Genomic DNA, 27,454 nt, shown 5'->3' on the forward strand with positions numbered 1-27,454 from the left:
TTGGGTGTAGAAGCCTTAGGAGTGGTCGCCTTAGGAGTGGTCGCCTTTTTGGTCGCCCCACCTTCAATAATGATGGCGAACTTCCTTTCAGGAATACCCATTCTATCATTCGCCTCATCTTCCCACACTATGATCGAATCCTCCACCACATCCTTCGACAACTCCTCCCTAGTAAAGGATTCAGTCCGCAACGGTGAAGGTGCGCCGGCAGTGCTCGCAGAGACCCTCTTTTTGAGTCCCCGCTTTCTAGGCGGAGACTCTTTCACCGACAAAGAATCGCGTTCTCCAAGGACGCTGCGGGGGGTGCTCCCGGAGTAAGGCTCCTGTTCTGGCTCGGCCAGTTTCTGCAGCGTGCTGGATACGGTCGTCGGGGTTGCCGTAGCAGTGCTGGTGCCGGATTCGTTCTCTTTGTCCGAACTCTCCCGTAACGATCCTACTGACGACTGCGAGTGCAGATCTTGCGCGACGACAACACTGGTCCGACGCTCGACTATAACGATCGGTTCGGATGGTGGCGGTGACAGTGGCGGTGACCGTGAAGGTGGGCGCGCGTCTTCCGTTATTCCCAGGTCGTCCAGCTGATTCACTATATCGTCGAGTGCATTGGACGACGACCCCTTTACGACAACGGCCGCTTCCTCCTCCTCCTCCTCATCCTCATCCTCGACAGCAATTACCACGTCGATAGGCTTCTTTGATGCCTTCTTTGTAGGAGCTGGGGCGGCCTTGTCTTTCTTTACGGAAGCCGACTCCTCTGTGAGAGCATCCTCGTCTGGTACAGGCTCGTTCCGCTTCGAATTGGCCCCGGAGGAGTTCTCGAGTTCGTTCCACAGTGATCTCCCGAACCAGCCGTTGAGATGTGACTTGACGGCTTTTCCGTACGTTTTTTGCTTTCCGAAGGTTTTCTTTGCGCCGTAATTCGACGACATGTTTCTCGTGGGTGGATCTGCGCGGATCGGGGGAGGATATGTATGTCGGCCTTTGGTTGGTAGACGCAGTAACTGTTGCAGCGCAGGTCGAGGCTGGCGGTTGTCGTGAACGAGCACTTTCTATTTGTTGACAAAACCAAACGCACAGTTGCGCCGGTAACAAGCAGGATTACTTGGAGATACGATGGATAAGATAAGAATCCCGAAACAAGCATTTCCCATCTCGTCATATCTGATATCACTACAATCAGCCTTCAGCTGATGTCAATCCCCGCGGGGCGCGATAGGGAATGTGAACTTCGTTAATTTAGCCTTGGGCGCTTCGAGGAGGAATCAGGGAATCCATTTCGGGCTGAGTTTTCAGCTGCTCAGCAACAGCAGCAACAGAAACGAATCCCTTGCAATCCCTGCCCCTCTCTGGTTTCCCCTCCATTCTATTCTGTACCCCTCCATTGTCTCCACCACCTAAACTACGGCCCACCAACGCACCCACCTCCACCTCCCCTACTTTAGCTCCCCTTTCCGCCCTGACACGTCCAACCTCCTCCGAGTTCTATCCTACCATACCTTCCCTCCATCAACCTTCAACCCTTTCAACTTCACCCAAACAAATAATAACCAACCAATAAACAAGATGGTATGAATCCCCTTCAGCAAATGCTTACCTGCTCCTCAGTTATCACGCATCTCGAGCAACTTGAAGATGCGTAGTTGATGCTGTCCTGCACCTTTTGTGTGACCGACAGCTCAAAGACATATCGTCGAGCATCGCAAGAAGCAGATAACCTTTCGTTTCCATCTGCTAATACCTGACGACAGGCCGACTCCCTCACCGAAGAGCAGGTTTCCGAGTTCAAGGAGGCTTTCTCCCTGTTCGTAAGTTACCCCCACTGTGGTGCTACTGGTGGTACCTGTTACCCCTCACGTCCACTACACACAATACTCACACTTCTTTTCAATATCTAGGACAAAGACGGCGATGGTTAGTTATCATCATATCCACACCTGCCGTTGCAGCCTTCGTGGAGCTGACCTGGCTGCTTCTACCTTCTAGGACAGATCACCACTAAGGAGTTGGGAACCGTCATGAGGAGTTTGGGACAGAACCCCTCCGAATCGGAGCTTCAGGACATGATCAACGAGGTCGATGCCGACAACAACGGAACCATCGATTTCCCTGGTATTTCCTTCCTTCCGTCTTGAGTTCGCACACAGCCAGGGCGCCGAGCTAATGCATTTCTGATTATCAGAGTTCCTCACTATGATGGCCCGCAAGATGAAGGACACCGACAGTGAGGAGGAGATCCGAGGTGAGATTTATTCGACCTTCCATCCCGTATCAGCGATGGCTGACGCGTTCAACAGAGGCTTTCAAGGTCTTTGACCGCGACAACAACGGCTTCATCTCCGCCGCCGAGCTGAGACACGTCATGACCTCCATCGGGGAGAAGTTGACCGATGACGAGGTCGACGAGATGATCCGGGAAGCTGACCAGGATGGCGATGGACGGATCGACTGTATGTTCCACCTCCGTGCTACTAAACATGATGGCCGACCCGAAACTGACATCCCGGCCCACAGACAACGAGTTCGTCCAGCTCATGATGCAGAAATAGTTGCCTCGTACTTTCCGCTAGAGGGCAAGGTGGTGACCATGTTCGCTTTCTCGAAGGGATGGGGAGGTGGTACGTTTGCTTCTTTGGGGATCGGAGGGTTTTCTTTTTTCTGTGCGTGAAATGGTGTTTCTGTTCTCTGTTACCGTCTCATCCGTCTACCCATTTTTTTGTCCGGGCCATCCTATTGCCGCAATGAATAGTTAGATGTTCCCTTTCATGATGCGAGAGCTCTGCTCTTCTCTGGTGTTGTATTCTGCTTGCGAGTGAATGGTTGATGTGTGCTTTCGGAGATTCCATTTTGCTTCTGAATGTTGGTGCGTGCTTGCTTGAATGAATTATACTGAATAATGAATTCCCCACACACGGCATGTTGTCCCTCCCTTTGTCGACAAATGATAATCCCTTCGCACCCCAATCCATGCCCATGCCGACCCATGCCATCCTCCCAAGCAGCAGCCCCCCAGAATACAAACCCAAGATACTGGACCAATAGACAGAACGGAAACGTGAAGTCCTCAAACTTCAAACAGAAATAGATAGAAGAAACCCGCACCAGCACACCAGCACACCGGATCAACACTCAAACTCCTAGAAAAAGTAAAAAGCCAAACCAAGCCGACCCGGACCGAACCCAAAGCAAACAAACAAAAGAAAAAAAGAAAAAAAAAACGGAAACACAAATGCGTGAGTAATAACTAAGGAAAAAGAAGGTTAAATAATACAACCTCAAAAGTCAGAAGCCCGAAGCCCGAAGCCAGAAGACAGAAAGAAAGCAGAAAGCGCAGGTTTTCGTCCCCGTCCCGTTCCATCCTATGGCACAGCCGCGGCGGCCGCCCTCCCCACCATCGCCACGGTCCTGACCTCCGTAAACGACACCTCCTTGAGCTCCTCCATGCGCTCCTGTCCCGCGTCCCACACGAGCTCGACAAGCTTCATGACGCCCTTATAGTCGCGACGACACACCTCCCAGCGCAGCTTGTCGACGAGGGCCCAGCCGGACTCGATGGTGCGCAGCTCGGCGTCCATGGTGCGCACGCCGTCCTGCGCCTGGTGGCACAGCTTCCGCAGCTCGCGCTCGAACTGTAGCAGACTGTGTTTGCTGCGCGTCGACAGCGGCGGCGTCGTCGTCGCCGGCCGCAATAGGTGCAGCAGCTGCATTAGGTGTGTAGACACCGTCGGGATGTGGTCTTGGATCACTTTTTCGAGCGCGAGGTTCGCGCGCTGCGTCGACGAGGCGCTGCTGGTCGCTATGGGCCCTGCGCGGCGGGCGCGGCTGCTGCTGTTGGGCATGGTGCCGGTGGAGGTGGTTTGAGGTGAGGTGGACGCGATGGCGCGGAGGTGGGTGGGTTCGAGGGGTGGTGGTGGGTGAATTCGAGGGAGCGGAAGCAGGTGGAGTGGAGGGGTGTAAAGTAGGGTGCACGAGGTGTGATGACGAACGGACTTGGGGGGGGGGGGGGGGGGGGGGGGGGAGGTGACGTTGCTATGTTAAGTACTGTAATTGTTCCGAGTTCTTGGAGAGTGGCAGTGGCAGTCTCGGTCTCGTTTCGTGGGTTGTTGTTTGCTTTAACGACGCATGCTCCGGCACCGGGCTGGCATAGACGAAGGGTGAAGGGTATGTGGATGTAGGTATATACGGCACTATCGTATATTAACCTGCCCACCTTTGAGCTTTCTCTCTTCCGTCGCCGTCGTCGTCGTCGTCTTCGCTTGGCCGGCGGCCCTTTGTGCGCAGGCAGCCCAGGCTGGGCTTGGTTGATCGAGCTCCCTCTTTGAGCCTGAAGCAATGAATTCGTCACTTAAATCTCAAATTGAAGAAGAAGAAAGAAGAAAAAACAAAGAGAGCTCCGGTCTTTTGTCTTTATGAGATGACTCGGAGATTGTTGCGTGACGTGCGGTTGGCGGCGGACCGGCCGGCACGCACACGGCGGATGTGTGGATATCAAACCGGAGCGATTGACTGGTATGCACAGTGCTCTGGATGGGGCTTTGCTGTGTGGAGTAGGTGGTTTTGGTGTTTGTCCCTCTCTCTCTCTGTGCTGTTCGCTTTTATGATCTGTTGGTGGTTGTGGGGGAAACAGTGTCTGCGGAGTCTCCGGCTGCCCTGTGCTTGAGGGGGAGGGTGGAGATCGCTCGATCACATGACAATACTCTAAGTATACATACCCGTTGCCCCATGAGGTCCAACGAAGGGATTGGTCTTTGGTACTGCATGCATGCAGCCGCCCTGCGCTCTTCGTCTATCTCGACATCAGGGACTTGTGTCGACGGGGTCACCACACAATGTCCTACCTCATACCGAGCTCCACGAGCTTACGTCTATCGGTCGGCAGCAGAGTCTTCGTTATATCTAAAACATAGTAGTGATCGTGTTCAACATACATGACGATCCCAATTGATCTTGCCAACCTGTCTCTAGTTTGGCGACTCTCCCCCAATAGTGTCGCCTGTGGAGGCTCAGCATTCACGAGTGAGATCTCATGGACATGCGTGCAAGTGATAGGCAACCTGATATTTATTGGATTGCCGCCTGCCCCGGGTTCGGCCCTGCAAAGCGTTCTCTAGCCTTGAGCTCCTGCACATCGCTGAGCTTTGCTTTCACAAACATGTCCGCCCCCACCCACGTCGATAGTTCCTCAGTTTTGCCCTCCTTCTTCAGCAGCGCGAGCAAATTATACACGCTCTCCACCATTCCCTCCCCCTGACTGACACAATACCACTCTTTGGCGAGCGGGATATTCTTCTTCTCCGCGAGCTTGCTGTAATAGAAGCCCAGATTATGCGCCGCACCCCGCACCCCACTCGCCGCCGCCTTGAGCATGAACTTCTCATGCTCGGGATCCTTCGGGTCGATCTCGAGCGAGAGGTTGTAGTAGCACTTCGCCGAATCCAGTGACACAGCGCCCTTCCTCCACAGCCTCATCGCCTCCTCGCGATCGCCCTTCAAAGTCTTCACCAGCTGACCACCGTGCGCATAACCATCTCCATCCCCCGCCTCACCACACTTGAGATACGCCTCGAGCGCACCCTTCCTATCCCCCTTCAGCTCCAGCGTCGACGCCACAACCGCCAGCGCAGCCGAATTCCCCAGCCTCGCCACCTCCTGCACGCGCTGGAACGCCTCGTGGGCCTCCACCTGTTCCGTCTTCCTCCCAAGCTTCCTCGTGATCCCATCCAGCAGCTGAAAATGCAGGACAACCGCCGCAGGATCACCCAACAGAGCCGCCGAATGCAATATCGTATACATGAGCTCCAGCCTCACATTCCTCTTCCCCTCATCCATATCCCTGCCATTGACATGCGGCAGCGTCTTCACCAAGAACACCGCTATCGCACCAAAGTCTTTGGCGGACATCGCGAACTCGCGGCAAATGAACTCGCCGAAGGCTCGCGACGGCCGCGAACCCGTGTGCGGCAGGCTGGCCTCGATCACTTTGTAGAACGTCTGTGGGCGGAACGGGATCTGCTTCGCTTTGTGCGCCGACAACACGTACTCGATCGGCACGATCAGCGCAATCTTGTACGCTTCTGGGTGCTCCTTCTGTCTGCTGCGGAAGCGCTGCGCGTTGTGGTTGACGGTGGGAGAGGGGCCGGTGCTGCGCACGGCGAGCGATGGGGCGGAAGTGCTGAAGGGCTTGCATGGTGGCGGCGAAGTGGGGTGGAGATGTGAGATCGGCCGGAGGAGAGGTCGGAGGTGTCGTATTCGTTGGGTTGCCATTGCGAGACGGGGATGCCGCCGGATCAGCGGTGGCAGTAGAGAGCGTGATAGAGTTGCGGCGGTTAGGGTTGTGTTAGTTACTGGCCGAATTTCTCGTTTGATGTCACATGGTAGAACGATTGGAGGTTATTCTCAGGGCAATGTCCAGTTGATATCCACAGAAGCTCTCCCAGCCCCGTTATGTGTATCTACATTGTGTATGTATAATACAAAAGTGTCGTGTAAGGTAACTATTATGTATTTCACCCCATCACCAGTTCTACAACCAAGTGCCCACGTACTTCATACTGCGGCTAAGGAGAGACATCGCCATTGGTCAGAACTTCTCCCTCCGGGTGCAAAAACCTCTCCAGATTACTATTACAAGACCCATCAGTATAAATTTTATATCGCCGAGAAAGTGGTGGATACACATACCCAGAAGCTGCCGCCACGAATCCGAGGTACGGCTTGCTGGGGTTCAACACCCTGCTCAGGTACTCAGGGTGGAACTGCACACCGACAAAGTAAGGGTGCTCCTTGAGCTCGACAATCTCCATACGCTCACCGGTGTCGTCCTTTCCAACAAAGTTCAAACCAGCCTCGGTGAGCCGGTCGACGTACTCGGGGTTGACCTCGTATCTGTGGCGGTGGCGCTCGAGAATCTGACCAGCTTCTGAGTAGAGCTGGCGGATTTTAGACCATTCCGATCCAGGTTGGAAGACGGTAGGGCGAAGTCCAAGACGCATGGTTCCTCCAAGGTGAGTTTTCGATCCCTCGGGCATGAAGATAATGACAGGGTTGGGGGTCTCAGCCGAGATCTCAACGGAGTGTGCGTCTGGGTTTAAGTCAGCTATGCCACAACCACCACCGCCGCCAAATTGGATGTATACCCTTCATGCCGCAAACATTCCGGGCATACTCGACGACTGCAACCTGCATTCCCAGGCAAATTCCCAAGTACGGAATCTTGTGCTCCCTGGCCCACTTGGCAGCCGCCACCATTCCCTCAGTCCCCCGAGCGCCGAATCCTCCAGGGATCAGGATACCGTCAGCAGTGCACACATCGTGCCATGCCTTGTGGAATTTCGCGGGATCACTGGCATTAACAGCGGGCTCCAAAGCCTCGGCCTCAACCCACACGAGGTTCAGCTTGCGATTGCAGTGCATTGCGGAGTGCTCCAGACTCTTCACGGTGGAGAGGTAAGAGTCGTGAAGATCGGTGTACTTTCCGACAAGGGCAATAGTCACGGTGTCGTACAAGCGGTCCTGGGCAAGGGTAAGAGTTCTCCACTCTTTCCAGAGGGCCTTGCCCTTCTTGATGTAGGCAGCGGGAATTTCGATCTTGTCGAGTGACATGGTGGTGGTGAGAAGCTCGACCAACTTCTGATCATCCAGGAGGATGGGCACATGGTAGGTCGAGTTTACGTCGTGAACAGCGATAACCTGCTCGTTGTTGACATCGCAGAAGAGTGCAATCTTCTTAATGGTTGCCGGTTGGAGCGGTTGCGGGCAACGGCAGGCAATCTACCCTCAAACGTCAGAACCCATACTTGCTGTCGCACTCGGTAGGAGAGTTTTACCAAATCGGGCGACAGACCGGCAGATCTAACATCTCTGATGGCCGCCTGGGTGGGCTTCGTCTTCTGCTCACCACTAATGACCGGCACCAGTGACACATGGATCTGCATAAAGTTGTCCTTGCCCGCGCGCCTTCTGAGCTGGCGTAGAGCCTCGATGAACGGAGCGGACTCGATGTCTCCAACGGTTCCTCCGAGCTCGATGATGCAGACGTCCGGCTTCTCGCCTGTCTCGTCGACAGGAACCTGTGCGACACGCTCTATCCAATCCTGGATGGCGTCTGTCAGGTGAGGAACCACCTGCACCGTCTTTCCAAGATAATCGCCACGCCTCTGTAATGCCCCCCATACTGTCAACCAAAAGTTCCCCTTCCACCCATCGGCAAGATCAAGGGTAGACGTGCCTCCCGCTCGATCACCTGCTGGTACACCTTCCCGGTCGTGATGTTGTTCTCTCGGGTCAAGGTGATGTTAAGGTATCTCTCGTAGTTCCCGAGGTCGAGATCGACTTCTCCTCCGTCGCTGAGAACGAAACATTCGCCGTGCCTTTACCAATAGTACGATCAGCCCTCTATTTCGCGGCCAGAGTGTCGCACAACACAAAGGGTAATAGTACTCAGTGGGGGCCATGGTTCCGGCATCGACGTTCATGTACGGGTCGATCTTGATTGAAGTGACGTGGGAAGGTCAGCCGGAGGCACGGCGCACAGAAAACTCGGAGGAGGACATATCTTAAGACCCTTCGTCTTAAGCAGCAGGCCGGTGGAGGAGGCTATACGAAAGCAGTGAATTAGCAGCACATTCACCCTTCTGCAAGAGGTCCAGACAAAAAACTTACCGATCACGCCCTTTCCAATACCGCTGATAACACCTGAAGCCCCCACCCGGTAATCAGGAATGCCCCATATTTCAAGATCCAAAGAGTAAACCGACCTCCAGACACCAAAACATACTTCATCTTGACTTTTTGTCGGGGGGTTGAGTGTCTCGAATGAAGTAGATCGCGAATGTCGAAAGGTATACGCTGCGGTGGTGGGTTGTTGGAGAGGGAAGGGACGAAAAATGGTTGTTTCGCGTGGAAGTTGAGAATTAGCATATGGTGGGGCTCAAGAGACGCTAGTGTGGCTAGTAGTGGGGCAGCAAGTTGCAACAGGGTTCAGACTTGAAAGTTGCGGGCTGCGAGGTTCTGTGAAACCAAACAGGCCCTAAGTAACTTCTCACTGTTCGAGGAAGGACCTGGAGATGCCCCAAATCAATATCCACATCACCATGAGGTTCTACACATCTACAGTAGTACTACCTCCCACTGCCCATTTCCCCGGTCCGAGTGTTGAGGCAGAAAGCCATAGAAAAAGCCGGCAATCTTGATGTCCACCCATAATATATCTCTTGAATAGAGATTGACTTGAGGCTCGAAGTGGTAACCCACATCACATGTAGAACTAGGCAGTTTAGCTATGATTGGTGCTTCCGGTGGCAGATAAGAAGTAGGTAATCCGACTTCGCATGCCACAAGAAGGCGAGTCACCGTACTTATCCACCGGCTGTTCCTGAGGATGTGCAGAGTTGTTGGCTTCGTGAGAGAAGGCACGCATGTTGATGCAGGACGGTTGAGGCGGTGCGTCAAGAATCGTTGATATCGCATGGGAGCCTTGAAACAGAGGCATCTAGATCGAGGGGCCGGAACAGCGGTGACACAAGCAGGTCTTGTCGAATCGCAAGTCGAGCTGAAATCGCAGGTCAAGCTGAAATCGCAGGTCGAGCTGGAATCTGGAGGCCTGGGTTAACGGCTGTCACACGACCCTATCACGCCAAGATTGATGGACAATTGCTGGAGCAGCCGCAGGGTCCCGGGCATCCCACGCTGTATGTAGGTTCCCAGTCAAATGTTGCTCGACCAGAGTCCAGAATAATCAATGCGTGAGAAAGCATTAATAATGGGGATAATTTGCTCATTTATGAATCGTATTGTGGCCGCTAAAAGTACACCCAAATTCCCGCACCGAAGTGTAAAACTGAAAACTAAGGAAACATCAACAAAGGACCCCTGAAACAAAATCGTTTTCCAATTCTCCATAGATCTGAACACTGAATTACTCGCGAAAATGTGTTCATCCGTATGCATACATGTACGAAATCGAGATTGCTCACGCCGTTACGGGACATACTCGTCGTCACCCTGTGGCTCAAATTTCTGCCTCTTCTGCTGCTGTTGCTGCTGGGCGCCTTCCTTTTTAAACATGTTGACGAGATCCTCGTCGATGCCCTCAAACATGTTGGCATCGTCGGACGGAGATCTCTTGAGACCAGAGCCGTTGTTGTTGAGCGGCGCAGCTAGACTGGCCAACAATTCGGAAGCTCCAGCATGGAACTCGGCCGGATAGGGAGGTGCAGCAGGAGCGATTGAGTGACGATGATGAAGCTCGCTTGCGGGGGTGGGCGGCTCAGGCTCGTGCATAATCTGGGCCGGTGGAGTCAAGGCTTCGATTTCCGGGGATCTGAGCTCCTCGGGACTTTCTTCCCTTGGTGTTCTGGACCCATCTCCACCGCTGGGATTCTCTTCAAGATCCTTCATGATCAGATTCTCGACGGATGCCTTAGTCTCCTCAGCCTTTGCTCGCTTCTCTGCAAGATCCAGGGCCACCTGCTCGTCCTTGGCCAATGCTGCCTTGCTCTGTTCCAGCAACCTCTCGATGTTGCGGATATGAGATTTGCGGGCCTCGATGGCACCTTTGACCGCATTATCCGCAGTGTCGAGGGTCTTGAGAAGTGTAGAAAGCCTGGCGGCATACACCGGGGGTGCCGGGAGCTGCTCGACATCGAATTGCTTGTGAAATTCGTTCTTGGCGGTGCCAGTCGTAATGGCGATCGTTGAGGCCTTGTCGCGGATCTCCTTGTGTGTCTTGAGGAGAGGCACGAATTCAAGCGGCACATCGGGGCCTTTGCCTAGTCCTCCCGCGCCCAGGAAGCCGGTGCCGAGCTTCAGACCTCCGCCGAGACCACCCTTCGAAGCACCGGATGTTTTTCGGTCGATAGCTTCGGTAGGTCAGCAATTGGAACTACAGAGCCATAGACATGATACCGCTTACCCTCGATCTTCGTCTCAATCTCCGCCTGAACCTCGGGCTTGAAGATGTTCCTCTCCCTCCAGACCTGAACCACTCGCCTCATCTTATCCTGAATATCCGGCTTGCAACCATCGTATGCGGCTGCGGTTCCATCGGCGATGAGCTAGACAACGAAACCAATTAGCCAGTTGTCGTAACCTCCGAGTACATGGCGGGGCTCACCGGTGTAAAAGCGTTACCGAACTCGGGCTTGTTCTTCGCCTTCGACTGCTGGATGATTTCTGTATCGGACAGTGATCAGTCAATTGCATCGTAATTGTGAAGGCGACAGAGCATCGTAGACATACCATTAGCGAGGTAAATAAGCATAAGCTTCCTGTGGGCGGATGATTCTTTGACCCTCTCGAACCATAACTCTGTCGAGCGCTTTGCCTGTCGCCTGGTTGATGTCGGTCAGAGTTCCTTGCATGGCCAAAGGCAAGACATACCTGTGGAACATGATCCACTGCGCAACAGCCACAATCGCATCTTGGGAGTCGTTGAGCGCCGACAACTTCGAACGCACAGTTTCGTCGGTGTAAGATGAACTCATGCTGGACTGGGGGGGCGTTTCGTGATCTGAGATTGGTGGTTCCGATGATTATTGTAGTGGTGGTAGAGGTGATCCAGGAACGCGTAGAGCGGGCGAGCGGCAAAGGCTTTTGGGGCGGGTTTTGTTTACAGTCTCTTCTTGGGGTTTGAGAGATCAAAGACTAGAGCTACGAAGGGAAAAAGTTGCGCTGCGGTGGTGCGTAGCTCCTCTGCCTGGGTAATATCTCTCTTCGTAGTTCCTCTGTCTTTTGTTCTTCTTTGACTTCAAGGGAAGACGTGTTGTTGTGCGTCAAGTGGTGTTGCTTGCAGAAGCTCGGCGAGTGGGCTTTTTAAGTAGTGCCAAGAAACCTAGCGGCGCCATCATCATCGGGTTGCCTTCCGCCTGAGACAAGGGTGATCACTCTAACGATTTACGGTGCTCGAGGACATGCAAGAGAGCAATCATACAGATGGACGGAAAATAGACATCGAATTGAAGGACGCTGCTCATTATAAAAGTACAAATTTTGCCCGCGAATCTCCCAATGAAAACAGAGATTTTACAAACTCCCAGCCAGACAAAAACATGCTGGAGCTTCCGCTTGAAGAGTTACTCCGCAAATTTAGACCAGCATGCATGAGAAAACACAAAAAAGAAAACAACTAATCCACCTCCGCGGCGAGCGGGTTTTCGGTTTCCTTGTTCTTCCCCTTGTTCCTGGCCGTAGTGTCGGTTCCGCTGTCGCCGCTGGTACCCGATTTCGCTCGCGCCTCCTGCTCCTCGAGCTCGTGCAGCATTTTCTGGCCGTCCTCCGTGGTGGCATCGATGATCTGGGACTCGAGCGACAGCATTCCACCCTACGAAGTGAGTGAGTCAACAGCGTTACACGGGTGGCCAGTGTTTTTTTATCTGATTGGAGAACCGCATACCTCTCCAAGCTGCCCAACAATTTCCTCGGCTTCTTCGACGCTCATCTTTCCCAAAACTTTGTTGACCTCATCAAGGCTTCCGCTCTCGAGGGCTCTTCTCAGTCCTGGTGGGAATGATTCGAAAACCTCCCTGGCTTGCTTCTCTTCCGGATCATCCGAACTGGCTGGAGGTATACTAATGTTGATGGTCGTGTTGGGGTCCACCGCGTGTAGCTGAATCTGCTCCACGCCCTGGCTACCCTTCTCCTGTTCCGAAGATATTTCCCGTGCACGCTCCTTGATGCGAGAATAGGTTTGGTGCACATCATCGTAGAAAACCTTCTGCGCGTGGTGCCCGGCGGTCGTGATGCTGGGGGAAATATTAGTAAAGCCAAATTGAGTGGAGGAAGGATAGTGTATCGGCAATACCGCTTGAAGAAGAGTGAGACGCCATCAGAACCCAGCTGTCGGCAGTATTGAAGCAGCAGCGCTTGGTGCACGCATTGCTTTGCGTATACATCTTTGCCAGCAATCTGGGAGTTGAAGGCATCAATCAGAAGCCCGTCGGTCTCCTTCTCCGAGACAACCGCAGGATTCTCCCGGATGAAAGCTAGACAACGGTTATATTCCCCTATCTTGATCTTCGCGAACTCTTTTCCAAGCGCAGTGGGCTCGAAATGCTGTTCGTCATCGTCGTCTTCCTCTCCGGCAATCTCCTCGATGTCCGCCTCGGCGCCCGAAGACACCGACTGATCCCCTGATGGCTGGAAACCGATGGCCGAAGGGCGGTTCAATTGTTCAACAGCCTGGACTTTCGACACAGACTTCTTCTTGGATGCTGCCATGGACGAGGAAGAAGCTACCTCTTTCTTGTTGACGTGACCCGCAGAGAAACCCTCGTGCACATCATCACTGGTAATCTTAGCCTTCTCTTCCTTTTCGAGGTCGGCCAGCTTCTTGTAGGTGTCCTTTGTCTGCTGCTGTAGCTTTCCCCGATGGTCCCTCAGCTTGTCGAGGAAAGCCTTCCAGCGATCGGCGGGATTCTCCTCGTCGATCTCCTTCTTGATGGTATCCACCAGCGCGGCGATCATCTGGGCATATCCGGGGGTACCTACAGGTACCTGCGGCGCATTTGAGTTGTCCTCCGTCGAGAGCTGGATGAGAGCATGCATGACCATGTCGGCGGCAGGCTCAGCGGAATGGTCGCCGAGGGTCGCGATCAACTTGTCGAGCATCGAGAGAAGGTGGTCGTTCATGGCAATCTCGGTCTTGTAGTGGTTCATCTGTTGTTTCCGCAGCGAGCGATTCTCGTGGATCTGACGGCGTTTGGCATTGATGAAGGAGCGTTTGTCGACATTTGCTAGATATGGCGACTGGTGTCAATATATTTTCTCGGATGAAGCTGTTGAAGCTGTTGGAGTGGACGGCTGCATGGCTTACGGTGGACTTCGATATCCGAGTCATCAGACAATTCGATTCTGAGAGATGAGCTTCGGTTAGTACGTCATCGAGCAAGAGGAAGCGGTAGACGGTACTCACTTGTCCCACTTGGAATAGTCCAAAACCATAATGGCGATGTATTTGGGTTACTTTGTCTGTGAGGTCTGCACAAAACTTCTGGAGAACGTCAAGAGTGGGGTTGAAGTTGAGGATTTTCTGTTGTTTATCGAGTTGAGATGGAGGAGCTTTGTTAGCAGGGGACTTTTGAGCTGATGTGGGGTTGAGGGGCACGAGGCCTGCATCCTTGGCAATTGGCATGAGCTAGGCACTTTCAGGTCGTTATCCTCCAGGTGAATGTTCTCGAAGAACCCAACCAGAAAAGGAAGCACAGGTGCGCGCATCGTCACTTTTCCGATTTACTCGATTCTCACGAAAGCCTGATCGGCAGACATAAAGTGAAGCCTGGAGACCTGGATTCCCAAAGCAACGTCCGACTCTCGGTGGAGATGCATCCATATATCGCTGATGGTGTTCGCGCATTGTCGATCGGCGCTGCACATCTTGATGCGTGGGGAAAGGGATAAAGACGGGGGAATAGACCTGATACGGCACCATGCACTTACGATACAGAGTCATGATATTTCAGCTACATAACGGAATATTGTGTGTGTGGGGGGAATGTCAGAAATACAGGCAGAAGAAGTCTCTGCCATTACTTGTTAAATGTATCTCGCCGCCGGCCCCACATGGAATCGAAATCGAGATGGGCCATATCTCGATGAATACTGCCGTCCCATAGTTACGCAGCACAAGTGCCTAAGTACTGAGGTACCTGTGTCAGTCAGCAAATAGGTAATGAAGCAAGCAGGCGTTGGTCGGGCTTTCGGATGGGAATCTTCTTCCTCGGCCAGCTCGGCTCATGATCATGACCATCCAAAGTCCACTCTAACTAAGGCCTGGCCACTGGCAAAAGGATCAGAATTCTCGGGATATCACGTGATTGGGACATTTTCAACATGACATATGCCTTGCTTCTCACCTCCCACGCCAGGCTTCCACAGCTCCAATCCTCCCCACGCAATCCGACCCCACCCACCAAACGCAACCCCCTCCATCCCCGGTGCCAACAGATTGCCGCACCCCTCCCCACATCGTCTGACCCTTCGATTGTTCGTTGCCGGATCACAAGAGGCATATACCTACCTCGGCGGAAAATCCCGCCTGTCCCGCAGTCAATGTCATGAAGGCAGCTGGTCGCCCATTGCAACGGGCATTGGCCCAAACAAGTCGGTTCATAGCACCGGCTCGCGTCCTATGTTCTCTCCAATCCATCCCCCTATGTGCGCTGGGCCCGCTGCGGCAATCTCAGAGCTGTAGCTCAGCGGCGCTCGGCCATGCTCGGTATCTCAGCTCGTCACCTCCGACAAAGTTCGTCTTTCCGCAGCCCCGAACATCAAGCCCTATATCTACACGGTCATTCTACAATTCGGCAATACCACGACAGGCAAGGCTGCCAGAGGAGGAGAAGGTAAAGGATATTGTAGCTAAGGACGCCGTGGAAACGGAATCCGTCGGCTTTGAACTCTCGGAAAAGGCGGCAAAGGCAACACAAGTAAATCTATCGGCAAAGCTCAACAAAGATGGAAAATCCGGTGGCAAAACTGGATTTGGCGAAATAGTCCGACTGTTAAAGATCGCGAAACCGGAGTCCAAGTGGCTGGGAGGTGGGTCCTGGAGGGGTCGGACAGTAAATTGTAGATGCTGACCCCATCTCAGGCGCCTTTATGCTACTCTTGCTCAGCTCATCGATAACAATGGCTATTCCGTAAGTTCTTTTCATCAATCTTCATGTGCCAGTGCTGAACTTCACAGATTCTCGATTGGAAAGATACTCGATGCGGCAACCAATCCCAACGGCGGAGATATGCTCTTTGGGCTTACAACTATGCAATTCTACGGTGCTCTCGCAGCTGTACGTAGCGCCCCGCTTCGAATCCGTTAGAAGCCTAACCCGAGATCAGGTTCTATGCTGTGGTGCTGGCGCGAATTATGGTCGTATCATCCTGCTCAGGCTTGTTGGTGAGCGTATCGTTGCCCGTCTCCGGTCTCAACTCTTTCGGCGTACCTACGTGCAGAATGCAGAATTCTTCGATGCCAACCGCGTTGGAGATCTGATCTCTCGGCTTTCTTCGGACACTATTATCGTGGGCAAGAGCATCACACAGAATCTCTCGGATGGACTTCGTGCGCTGGTCACTGGTACTGCGGGTATTGCACTGATGACTTACGTGAGCTTCCAATTGACGTCGGTTATGGCCTTTATGTTTCCTCCAATCGCGGTCGCTGCGTTCTTCTATGGACGAAACATCCGGAATCTCAGTCGCAAGATCCAGCGATCCCTGGGCTCACTTACCAAAGTTGCGGAAGAGCGCTTGAGCAATGTCCGAACCAGTCAGGCCTTCGCAGGTGAAGTTTTGGAAGTTGGCCGGTACAATAAGGGCGTTCGCAGGATCTACAACCTCGGCAGAAAAGAGGCCTTGGTCAGCGCCGCGTTCTTCAGTTCTACTGGTCTCATTGGAAATATGACGATTCTTTCGATTCTGTACATTGGAGGGTCGTTGGTCAAATCCGGGACAATCACAATCGGAGAACTTTCGTCTTTCTTGATGTATGGCGCTCACACCACAATTCCCTGAAGTATTCTAACAGAAATGCAGGTACACCGCCTATGCCGGATCTAGTATGTTTGGCCTATCAAGCTTCTACTCCGAGCTCATGAAAGGAGTGGGAGCTGCAAGTCGTCTCTTCGAGCTACAAGACAGAAAACCCACGATCCGTTCGACTGTCGGTACGAAGGTGACCTCTGCTCGTGGTATCATCAAATTCAACGACGTCTCATTCGCCTACCCCACCCGCCCTGCCGTTACCATCTTTGACAAGATCAGCTTCGATATCAAACCGGGTATGAGTGTGGCCATCGTCGGACCATCTGGAGGTGGAAAGTCCACCATTTCTTCGCTCCTGCTCCGTTTCTATGACCCCACCTCCGGCTCCATCACGATCAACGGCGTAGACATCAAGACCATGAACCTTAAATCCCTCCGCCGACGTATCGGCGTGGTAGCCCAAGAACCTGTGCTATTCTCCGGGACCATCGCAGAAAACATCGCCTACGGTAAGCCGACCGCCAGCAAACTCGAGATCGTTGAGGCCGCACGCAGGGCGAACTGCAACTTCATTTCCGACTTCCCCGAGGGTCTGGAGACAAACGTGGGACCTCGCGGAGCCATGCTTTCTGGAGGCCAGAAGCAACGCATCGCCATTGCGCGCGCGCTCCTCAAGAAGCCCGACATCTTGATCCTGGACGAGGCTACCAGCGCGTTGGACGCCGAGTCGGAAACCGCGGTCAACGAGGCTCTCTCCAAGCTGATGGACTCCAGCACGACCACCCTCTCGATCGCACACAGGCTTAGCACCATCGCGGCCGCCAGACTGGTCATCGTCCTCGATAACAACGGGAAGGTGGCGGAGACGGGAACGTTCAAGGAGCTGGTCGCGCGCGACGGGCCGTTCAAGAAGTTGATGCAGTGGCAGATCAGCGGTGGGGAAGATCCCCAGCAACGACCGCACCATCCACGGCCCGCCGAAGAGGAGCAGGAGCGGTTGGATGCGGAGATGGCGGAAGAGGGTCGCGGACAGCCGGAGGAGGAGGAGCTTGAGGAGCTGGAGGAGCCCAGAAAGTCGAAGCAGCAGCAGCCACCATCCTCCTAGGACCTCCTCACGATGAGGGGGGAAGCTGGCAGTACTAAAAAATTTGGGGGGTTTATGTTACCGGTTTTTCTTTAGACTGCTTTTTCCCTGCACATAGAAGTTTTCTCTTATAGGTTTTTTTTATTCTAGTATCTCTTCTTCCCCTGCGTCTGAATACCCCCCGTAAATATTGCCCCGTAGTGTACGCGTGTGCAATCCAATCCCTTGTATCATATCTCCACTCTTTTTTCTTCCTTTTGGCCTGATGATTGGTTTGCCTTGTTGGGGGTGGGGTGTTTGGATAATGGAATACAGTCATGCATAGATTGTCACTCGAGTATGTGAGCACACCATCGGAATTTCTAGTGTCCACCAGGTTCTATGACTATCAATAGAATCAGGACAAATTACGCAGTCAGAGGTTTTGTAGAGGTAGAATATGAGCATTGCTAGACAAAAACATACGAAGATATACGAAGACAAAAATAAACAAAAAAAACAAACAAAGATGAAAACAAATGAAAACAAAAACCAACAACGACCGTATCTCGTCCAAATCGATCACATCTCCTTCAACTCCTTCAAGACCTCCGCCACAGCGGACACAGATCATCCTCTTCCTCCTCGAACAGCCTCGCAGCGCTCCCTCCAGCGGTTCACCGGGGAACCCAACGACTAAGCACACTCCTTGAAGCGCTCTTTCAACTCCTGGGTTATTCTCCCAGACTAGTTTTCTCAGACATCAATTTGATGTGGAGGTTTTTGGTGAGCGTAGCCGAAGACCGACAGGTTTCTCGGACAGGTTGTCCGTGAGAAGGTTGTTGGGAATGTTGACAGGTCGTCGCAGTTGGAGCGAGGCCTGGTGCCAGCGAGGCAGCCCCATTGGTAGTTGGAGGCTGCAGGGCGGCCCGGGCCCGTCTGCGGCAGGGATGGAATGAGCCTACTAGCCCGGGCCCGTGGCAGTTGGAGACGGAGTCTGTTTCCATCCGTACATCCATTCGTTGTTTGACAACGTCGAAAAGCGGTTCTTCTGTGTTTTTGAAGCTGTTAGTGAGGGATCCACAGCAGGCGCTTTGGGAATAAAAGCACAAGAATAGTGGACACTCGATAACACAAGGGAAGGAAAACTGCAATCCTGCTCGACCGAGACATAGAAAACAGCGATGTATGTTTGGGAGGAGATATTGGGGAGGTTAGTACCTTAGGTCTGCATGGCGTGGCGGAGCAGTAGTAGAGAGCGGAAGTCGATCGTAATACTAGTCATCCGACAATCATTTCTTGGAGTTTGTCGAGCCACCGAGGGCTGATTGGAAGGCTTCATGAAAGCAGTAAAGATTGATGAAGGAGATAAAGATGGGCGATTGTGGATGTTGTTATGGTTGAGTGTGTGGTTGTTGTTATGATTGAGAGAAGTGTGTAAAGGAAGGAGGACGGGGACGGTGGATGGAGGTGGGTTCTTATAGAAAGCGTCTGCAGTCACGAGTCATCCCACATGAGTCTGTACGTGCAGCCCACAGAACTGGAACACCACAGGAGGGTAGGGTCAAACCCGCGGATACCACAGTAGGAAAGGGTTATCTGCGGCAGGACCAATATGGACAAATCTTCTCCAGAACCAGACGGGGTTATGTAGCCCAGTTGGTTCCTTCCCCAACATGCTTCAAGTTGCGAGGAAAGGTTCAACTACCATCTTTCGGCTGTGTGTCACTTCCGCAGCGAAATGCAGTGGCCCAGAAAAGCTACCGGTTCTGGCGTGGAATCGCCGAGCGACTCCACGGCACAGCTGTGTATGAAATATGTCCTTGCTTCCTTGGGGTCGATGTCCAGATCCGTCTCCAGCACCTACGTATAAACCTCGAGTTATCCATCAGTTGCTGCCTGTACGCAGCTCACCAACCCATCCGTGTCCGGATCTATAGGCATCTCTCGCCAATCTACATACTCCACTATACCAGTGAATCTGATGATTTCGCATTAAACCCAGGAAGCAGATCATTGAGCATACTACTGGCACCGGTATGCATACCCTGACGGAAAGCCTACAAGAGAACTGCCTTAAATCCGTACATATGTAGAGTATTTACGGCTGGGCAGGTTCCCGTAGGTATCAGTGACAGGGTCAGCAGGGTCGTTGCGCGGGGGGCACGAATCATGTTTTATCGCTCGTACGCCGAGTGAGATGCCATGCAAAGTTTTGAGCAAACCTCCTCCTAATTCCAACGCTGGTGGGGAACCAACCGCAGAAACCGAACCCCGCCCACCGCATGGTGGCTGGCAGATTTGAAATTCCAGGATTCGGTTCTTCCCTTGCCGCCGGGTGCGTGAATCACTACGCCGCTAGCCACTCGGGGGATTCGGGGATTGGTCTCCATGAGGCTACACGGCATCATCTCGATGGCACCGAGAATGTGTATCCGTCTCCGCCTCGCCTCTTCCTCTTTCCGTGCTATCTATGGCCCTGATCCGTTCCCCATAGCGTACGTCTGGACCGGCGGATGACTTCGGAGCTTTTCTCACTCATACCCTCGTACCTCCACCCCGTCCACATAGTGAGTACATGTAGTAGACCCCCGCAACAAGAACTAATAAACCCAACCGGTAGATGAAATTCAGATTGATACGCCATAGATGATCCCCTCGCACCCACTCACCCACTCACCCACTCATTCACCCACTCACCCACCACTCACCCACCAACCGTTCTATCAATGCCATTTGTCATTGTGCTAGAAAGAAAAAGAAAAAAAGAAAAAATTGCAGCCAATCTGAGGTACATTTCCGACTCGATTCAGCCTCGAGGAAGAAAGCTCAGATTACGGGAAAAGAAACCGAAACGGAAAACGGAAACGGAAAACGAAAGGGAAAGTAAATGGGGTCGCAATATTAGCATGGAGTAAGATGTACTCTAGTACCTGGCTAGGTAGCTCGGTGAATGGTGTTAGCATGAACCATCATCCATAATCCCATCTGTCCATCCATCCATCCATCGTTGTATCCTCCCGTCCGAAAAACTAATTCGTGTCCAAAAACAATGCATTTCCAAATGCCCAGCTCCCCCTCCCCCCCTTCCATCCCGTCCCATCCCATCGTGAAACCTTTGCCCAAAGGAAAATAAAGAAAATAAAATAAAACACGGCAAAATAATCACCTCATAGCTAGCAGCTAACCAAACACACCAACACGAACGCAGCGTGTTGATCTTCACTCCTCAATCTCCTGGAGTGGCACAGTGATAGCGTTCTTGACCCACTCGTCATCGCAGACAGCGTCGAGCTTCCATCTCTTTAGCGCGCGCTTCAGTAGACTCATCACAATCCTCTTTCCGCCCTCAAACTGTTCGTCATAGCCCGGCGCCGCCAGCTTGACCCATTTCCACTCGCAGCGAGCAATCTTGTGCGCCGTCTTACTCCGCATCTTCTTCTCCGAGCTATCGGGCGGCGGGTCAAACGGCAATTGTCCCTCCAGCAGTGCATAAAGTAGCACGCCGAGCGCCCAGGCATCGGTCGAGCGCCCATCGTACGGCTGTCCCATTATGAGCTCGGGGGCGGCGTAGTCGTCCGAGCCACACCGTGTGGTCAGCAGATCGTCCTTCTCAAAGTCGACACGACGACTGAGTCCCACATCGGTGAGTGTGATGATGGGGTGAGGATAATCGAAGGGCGAATCTGAGACAGCGTTGAGCTGTGGCCGTGTAAGATTGACCAGGACGTCTAGAGCACTGATCAATATCCCTCAAAGGGCCACAAAAAAAGACAAAAAAAAAGGTTTCTAACGGCCACTCCACAAGTAAAGGTGGGAGGGGGGGTTTTATATCATACTTTCGAGCTTGACATCACGGTGTACAATTCCGTTTTGATGTAGATACCGCACGGCACTGACGATCTCTGCGAATATACGGCGGATCAACCGCGGCCTCAGTTTGATCGAGTAATCCGTGGCGACATCGAACAGATCCCCTCCGGCGCAAAAGTTAAGCACCAATAGCGCGCGGGAAGGCTCAATGTTAAAAGCCTTCAACCGGACCAAACAGGGATGATGGACGGACATGAGAATGTCGAGTTCCCGTTTCAAGCCGCTCTCCACTCTCTCTTTCGATTCCGTACCCGCGGCGCCGTGCTCGATAATCTTCACGGCGACGTATTTCCGCGGGTTCAGAGTGACGGGCTCGTCGTCCACGACCACACCTTCGTCGTGCACTTGGTCGACCTCGTCCGGAATGTCCTCCGATGTTGCTAGTATGACTTTGCTGAATGCACCTTGCCCTATAAGACGCATTCCTCTCCACCTCTTGACCCTACCCGTCCTCGTGCTCTTGGCCTCGAAGCTCTCGAGCTTCTGCTTCCTGATCAACCGAACACTCTTTTCGTCCGGATCGGCGCAACACGTTTCCATGCTGGAAACCGACGACAACGACGTGACGCTCCCGCTGAGATATGGACTCGAATCGGCGGAAGAGAGTGTTCTCCGTCGCTGCGCCAGACATTTTTCGCGGTGTATCTTGGTCGAAGCGTCGAATACCGGTAGCGAGGGACTCCGCTCGTGTCCGCCATTCTTCGACAGGCTGCGACGGATTGGTATCGGAAGGGTCGACTCAAAATCCAGCTTCTGACCCGTCGTGCCGTTGAAGGAAAACTGCGGTTGCGCAGGAGCAGGTGGTGGTCGGAGAGCTTGGAAGGTTATCCGTTGGTTCTGCGCCGCCAATGCAGTGTCGAGCGACTCGCCACTAGACGTGACAAGGGCCGAGTTCCCGCGACTGCTGAGGGATGGTCGCACCGGGGTTCCCCGAGTCACGGAGGGGTTCCGCGACAACCCTCTGAACTGGTTCCAGGGTCCGGGAGACTCGCAGCTGGCGAGAGGCGACGGCAATGGCGTCATGCGGCCGATGGCATCCATGCCTGGGGAATAACAGGACGACGACGCCGAGGAAGGACCTATCGGGGAGAGGCTTTCGCTGACCATGCTTGCCGTCGTCGCCGGAGTCAACGACGCCGTAGCGGAGTCGGAGCGCACGCTTCGGGTTGTGACGGTAGCTGTAGGAGCGGTTGTGGTTGCAGTAGGAGTATGACCAGGAGTAGGAGTAGGAGTAGGAGTGGAGGTGCTGAAGACAAAGTCTGTTTTCAAACGAAGGCTGGGGGACTGCGGGGCGACGCCGAGCAATATGTTGGGGTTCGCGAGATGGTGTTGGGGGCGGGCTTCAGGGTTCGAGTGGGGGGCGGAAGACGGTGATGGTGATGTAGTAGTAGCAGCAGCAGTAGTAGCAGTACTGGATTCGGCGTCTCTATTCATACTGGAGGCGGCGGGCGACAAGGACGTGGCCAAAGATAGAGATGCGGCAGAGTCATTCTTATGCGCCATGATTACGACAGGCTTCATGCGCAACAACCTATGAGCTGCCGATGATGCTGATGATTATGATGATGGTGCTGATATCAGAACAAGTAGGCACTTACACTGCTTTAGCGACAAGACGAGGCTGGATGACACCCACACGTAAGTAGATATGTAGAAATGGCCGTTCCGCAAAGCGACGAGTAAGAAGGAGAGTTCTTTTTCTTTTTCTTCTTCTTCTTGTATGCGGGAGCGGAGGGGGATCCTTTTTGACAGGAGGAGGAGGGCGGCGACGCTGCTCCGTGCAGCAGGTGGTAAGTAGCTTTAGTCTGAGAAGGCGGGGTGTGTGTGGGGGGAGGAAGGGGGAGGAAGGGAGGAGGGGGATTAAAGATTGGGGGCCGGGCCGATTGGATGTCCTCTCTGAGTGTTTGTTGTTTCACGTTCTCCGAGTCATGTACGGCACCATGCAACCCCACGAAGATCTGCAATAGGGTACCTAGGTTCGGGTTCTTGGTGTCTATCATAGGTGCGAGTATGTAAGAAGGTTGGGAACAGAAGTGCGAATACCCGAACACCGTTGCCCACGACATACATGTGAAGGGACTCCGGACTGCGTCTTATATAATGTAGGTAGTACGTATCGGCGCGGAGTGTACGTGTAGATAGTAGGAGGTATGAGGTATGTACCTACTCTATGCATGTACTATACCTGCATATCTTGTCTGCGATCAAGTACTCGGCCGGACCGTGTTTACTTCTCAGGTTGAATGTTCTTCCGGCCGATGTGAGAACAAAGGCCGGCTCCATTGATAGGTTTCGTCTCAAGGTTTGAGCCTGGTCTTTTTCCATATCATATTGATGGCCGAAACAACACAGAGTTACTATGATACCTTGTGTACCTAGAGTAGGGGCCTCCATTTCCCCACTCGGCCCGTCCAGATCATGTGGCCACGGTAGATACTAGATAGGGTATCTGCTAGTAGTGCAACGGAACAGATACGGTGGGTTTTGTCGGCGACGGTCTACCGCTTCTGTTGGCTATTTCCTGGAGAGAGTTGGTAGCTTCACGCAGATTTGGCAGGAGTGCACATTTCCTCGAATGCGCCGCTTGCACGCACGCAGATTATCCGTAATCGCGCTCAGCTTTATGTACCGTAGATACCTTATGCACATGCGTTGTATCTGCAAGCGATGAAGGCGACTCCCGGCGGACTGTCCGTGCAATTCGTCAAGGCAGACGTGCAAAGTAGGTACATACTTGTTAGTATCGTATAACTAAGGATCGGAAAGCTGGAGATACCCACTAGGTACACATACCCACTAGGTACACATACACACTTCTAGGTACACGGTCACAGTTTTTTTTGACTCACTTCTTCATACTTAGCAATTTTCACGGAGAGGGCGGTAACCAAGTATTTACTGAGAAGATATTCGGTCGGAAAGCACACTGACATGAGGTGACTCCATCACGAGATCACGGGAAGCCCCTCCATGTCCATGGGCCACCGTCGAGGGTGATACTCGGTGACCGGTCCGACTCCGGAGTAACGTCTAGGTAGGGCCATCCAGCCGCAAAATCCAAATTTCCGGATCAAAGTTGCGGCTAACGCAGAGGAGCTGTGGCCGTGATCCAGAAAATGTAGAGAGTATCAGATATGAGTGCAAACAACATCATTTAGACCATTGGACCATTGGACTACTAGACTACTGGATCATTGGATCATTGAACCGTTGGATTGTTGGATCATAGGATCAATATCGGATGGCATGCAGACTCGCTCTAGCGAGTTCGTGCGGCTCTCGCACCTACATACCGCACCTATGCTGTGCAAGCATCCGACCAATCACACGCCGCTGCTTACCTGAAGCATTTGGCACTGTTTTTTCTTCCAGTCGGTGATCCGTTCGCCTCGAGTCACTGCTGGTGTACTATATTGTAGTGCCTACTGAAACCTGTCTGTCTCTCCGCTCAACACACCGCACTCCCCCGAGTCTCCCGTGCTCTGGTGAGTCGAAGCCCCCCCAACCCGTCTGCAATCGTCGTCTTCGTCCACCAGCCGCTGACTCAACTCGCCAGAGAAGAAATAAAACACAGAGCCACTCAGCCCCCACTACTCCTCCATATCCACACCCCGCCACCATGCTCTCGCGACTACACCTCCGGCCCGCTGCGGCAAAGGTTCTTACCGCGAAGAATGTTGCGTACGTCAATTCCTACGGCACTCTTCGATCGCATGAAACCCGGCCGTTTGCTGACCCATCTCGTACAGACGGACGTTTGCAGTGTCCGCTGCTCGGCGGTCATCGAGCTCGAGCGGCATAAACAAGTCCTCGGCGCACATCACTCAGCCCAAGTCGCAGGGTGCATCGCAAGCAATGTGTTAGCTACCATAGCCCTTCCCTTCCCTTCCAACCACCCGTTGCCATGATCGACCGTCGTCGTCGACGACGACAGGTGGATGGATGGATACAACGCAGTCGTGTGGGTAAGCTGACGACGCTTACGTAGTGTATGCGACTGGAATGAACGAGCAGGACATGAACAAGGCGCAGGTCGGCATCTCATCGGTACCACTTCCCGATCCCTACGCGCTTCCGCGGACACACGAGCTCTCTGCTTCGGTGACTTACGGATGTTAGGTGTGGTACTCGGGCAACCCTTGCAACATGCACCTGCTGGACCTGAACAAGAAGGTCAAGGAGGGTGTTGAGAAGGCCGGTCTGGTCGGAATGCAGTTCAACACCATCGGTGTGAGGTATGTCGCCGATATCCCGAAACTCCGGGCGGGTCGGCGATACGGGGTTCTGACTTTGCCGCCAGTGACGGAATCTCCATGGGCACGAGCGGTATGAGGTACTCGCTGCAGTCGCGCGATCTGATTGCGGATTCTATCGAGGTCAGTCTATATCATGTGCTCCGATCGCATGTGCGGTCTTGCTAATCCGCATGCATCGCAGACCGTGATGGGAGGACAATGGTACGACGCCAACATTTCTATTCCTGGATGTGACAAGAACATGCCGGGTGTGGTCATGGCCATGGGCCGTGTCAACAGGCCCTCCCTCATGGTCTACGGAGGAACCATCCAGGCCGGAAAGGCCGCCTGCCAAGGTGGTGCTCAGATCGATATCGTCTCTGGTGCGTACTTTTTGCATGGAGACTCACTCGTCGAAAAACGATCCCCGGGCTCACAAACAGACAGCTTTCCAGGCATACGGACAATACATCACCAAGGATATTAACGAGGAGCAGCGATTCGATATCATCCGCAACGCCTGCCCCGGCCCCGGTGCTTGCGGCGGGATGTACACCGCCAACACCATGGCTACAGCCATCGAGTCCATGGGTATGACCCTTCCCGGCTCGTCCTCCAACCCTGCCGAGTCCCAGTCCAAGCTGGACGAATGTCTCGCTGCCGGTGTTGCCATCCGTACCCTGCTGGAGAAGGACATCAAGCCTCGCGACATCATGACGCGCGCCGCATTCGAGAACGCCATGGTTGTCGTCAACATCACCGGAGGCTCTACCAACGCCGTTCTTCACCTGATCGCCATCGCCCACAGCGTTGGAATCAAGCTCACCATCGACGACTTCCAGAAGGTCTCTGACCGCACTCCCTTCCTTGCTGACCTCAAGCCCTCCGGCAAGTACGTCATGGCCGACATCCAGGGCATCGGCGGAACCCCCGCTCTCCTCAAGTACCTCCTCCAGAACGACCTGATCGACGGCAACATCATGACCGTGACCGGCAAGACCCTGGCCGAGAACGTCGAGAAAGTCGAGGGCTTCCCCGCCGACCAGAAGATCATCCGTCCCCTGTCGGACCCGATCAAGCCTACGGGCCACATCCAGATCCTGCGCGGCTCGCTCGCCCCCGGCGGCTCCGTCGGCAAGATCACCGGAAAGGAGGGCCTCCGCTTCGAGGGCAAGGCGCGCGCCTTCGACGGCGAAGACGCCTTCGTACAGGCTCTCGAGCGTGGCGAGATCAAGAAGGGCGAGAAGACCGTCGTCGTCATCCGCTACGAGGGCCCCAAGGGCGCCCCGGGAATGGTCGAGATGCTGAAGCCGTCGTCGGCCATCATGGGTGCCGGCCTCGGCCAGGACGTGGCCCTCATCACTGACGGCCGCTTCTCTGGTGGCTCCCACGGCTTCCTCATCGGTCATATTGTCCCCGAGGCTCAGGAGGGCGGCCCGATTGGACTCGTCCGCGACGGCGATAAGATCATCATCGACGCTGAGAAGCGGGTCCTCGACCTCATTGTCGACGAGGCGACGCTCGCCGAGCGGAGGAAGGAGTTTAAGCCTAAGCCCCTGAAGTACACCCAGGGCACACTGTACAAGTACACCAAGCTGGTGTCTGACGCCAGTCACGGATGTGTCACTGATCTGTAAATCGGCGTGGGCGTGGGCGTGGGTGGGGGTGGGTTGTATACAGCATGACGGGATAAAAAATGTCGAATATAGGCAGGAGTTTTTGCTTTGTTTTGGTAAGATAGTAGGAAGTAGTATGATATGATGCATGAAAACGAAATTGCGTCTTGTCTACTCGGTCCGCTTGCTTGCTA

The 27,454-nt window shown here is 53.6% G+C and overlaps 8 protein-coding genes across 8 annotated transcripts; 3 read left to right on the plus strand and 5 right to left on the minus strand.

Moving 5' to 3' along the window:
- Nucleotides 1-1,586: 1,586 nt before the first annotated feature.
- On the plus strand, nucleotides 1,587-2,546 carry BZA05DRAFT_446146 (calmodulin; the record flags this gene model as incomplete). Its single annotated transcript, XM_051487058.1, has 7 exons — nucleotides 1,587-1,604; nucleotides 1,749-1,805; nucleotides 1,896-1,911; nucleotides 1,984-2,109; nucleotides 2,180-2,239; nucleotides 2,295-2,447; nucleotides 2,512-2,546. 7 exons carry the CDS (start codon nucleotides 1,587-1,589, stop codon nucleotides 2,544-2,546), a joined length of 465 nt encoding a protein of 154 aa, XP_051338143.1.
- A 2,336-nt stretch (nucleotides 2,547-4,882) lies between these two features.
- BZA05DRAFT_402114 (uncharacterized protein) lies at nucleotides 4,883-6,300 on the minus strand. The gene has a single exon (XM_051484075.1). It carries the CDS (start codon nucleotides 6,259-6,261, stop codon nucleotides 5,059-5,061), a length of 1,203 nt encoding a protein of 400 aa, XP_051338144.1. The 5' UTR covers nucleotides 6,262-6,300; the 3' UTR covers nucleotides 4,883-5,058.
- Nucleotides 6,301-6,554: 254 nt separating this feature from the next.
- BZA05DRAFT_426172 (putative CTP synthase 1) lies at nucleotides 6,555-8,471 on the minus strand (the record flags this gene model as incomplete). The annotated part of the gene is made up of 6 exons (XM_051485996.1): nucleotides 6,555-6,618; nucleotides 6,679-7,078; nucleotides 7,134-7,767; nucleotides 7,824-8,153; nucleotides 8,225-8,366; nucleotides 8,437-8,471. The coding sequence occupies 6 exons, from the start codon at nucleotides 8,469-8,471 to the stop codon at nucleotides 6,555-6,557; spliced, it is 1,605 nt and encodes a 534-aa protein (XP_051338145.1).
- A 1,288-nt stretch (nucleotides 8,472-9,759) lies between these two features.
- On the minus strand, nucleotides 9,760-11,768 carry BZA05DRAFT_402123 (RNA polymerase II-binding domain-containing protein). Its single transcript, XM_051484076.1, has 5 exons — nucleotides 11,377-11,768; nucleotides 11,236-11,327; nucleotides 11,111-11,169; nucleotides 10,910-11,051; nucleotides 9,760-10,856 (listed from the first exon to the last, which is right to left on the minus strand). Exons 1-5 carry the CDS (start codon nucleotides 11,478-11,480, stop codon nucleotides 9,976-9,978), a joined length of 1,278 nt encoding a protein of 425 aa, XP_051338146.1. The 5' UTR covers nucleotides 11,481-11,768; the 3' UTR covers nucleotides 9,760-9,975.
- A 353-nt stretch (nucleotides 11,769-12,121) lies between these two features.
- On the minus strand, nucleotides 12,122-13,935 carry BZA05DRAFT_339423 (uncharacterized protein; the record flags this gene model as incomplete). The annotated part of the gene is made up of 5 exons (XM_051480934.1): nucleotides 12,122-12,316; nucleotides 12,389-12,737; nucleotides 12,797-13,727; nucleotides 13,808-13,845; nucleotides 13,907-13,935. 5 exons carry the CDS (start codon nucleotides 13,933-13,935, stop codon nucleotides 12,122-12,124), a joined length of 1,542 nt encoding a protein of 513 aa, XP_051338147.1.
- A 613-nt stretch (nucleotides 13,936-14,548) lies between these two features.
- BZA05DRAFT_375283 (ABC transporter) lies at nucleotides 14,549-17,978 on the plus strand. Its single transcript, XM_051481785.1, has 5 exons — nucleotides 14,549-15,531; nucleotides 15,584-15,632; nucleotides 15,680-15,779; nucleotides 15,829-16,475; nucleotides 16,525-17,978. The coding sequence occupies exons 1-5, from the start codon at nucleotides 15,048-15,050 to the stop codon at nucleotides 17,576-17,578; spliced, it is 2,334 nt and encodes a 777-aa protein (XP_051338148.1). The 5' UTR covers nucleotides 14,549-15,047; the 3' UTR covers nucleotides 17,579-17,978.
- Nucleotides 17,979-20,328: 2,350 nt separating this feature from the next.
- Nucleotides 20,329-22,912, minus strand: BZA05DRAFT_454930 (kinase-like domain-containing protein; the record flags this gene model as incomplete). The annotated part of the gene is made up of 3 exons (XM_051487531.1): nucleotides 20,329-21,267; nucleotides 21,376-22,587; nucleotides 22,846-22,912. 3 exons carry the CDS (start codon nucleotides 22,910-22,912, stop codon nucleotides 20,759-20,761), a joined length of 1,788 nt encoding a protein of 595 aa, XP_051338149.1. The 3' UTR covers nucleotides 20,329-20,758.
- Nucleotides 22,913-24,745: 1,833 nt separating this feature from the next.
- Nucleotides 24,746-27,412, plus strand: BZA05DRAFT_402136 (dihydroxy-acid/6-phosphogluconate dehydratase). Its single transcript, XM_051484077.1, has 8 exons — nucleotides 24,746-24,894; nucleotides 24,966-25,090; nucleotides 25,159-25,268; nucleotides 25,398-25,456; nucleotides 25,529-25,644; nucleotides 25,710-25,785; nucleotides 25,847-26,027; nucleotides 26,092-27,412. Exons 2-8 carry the CDS (start codon nucleotides 25,029-25,031, stop codon nucleotides 27,279-27,281), a joined length of 1,794 nt encoding a protein of 597 aa, XP_051338150.1. The 5' UTR covers nucleotides 24,746-24,894; nucleotides 24,966-25,028; the 3' UTR covers nucleotides 27,282-27,412.
- The last annotated feature ends 42 nt before the right edge of the window (nucleotides 27,413-27,454 follow it).

Source organism: Tricharina praecox (assembly GCF_024521635.1).
Source record: "Tricharina praecox strain CBS 144465 chromosome Unknown BZA05scaffold_17, whole genome shotgun sequence".
NCBI classification, from domain to species: domain Eukaryota; kingdom Fungi; phylum Ascomycota; class Pezizomycetes; order Pezizales; family Pyronemataceae; genus Tricharina; species Tricharina praecox.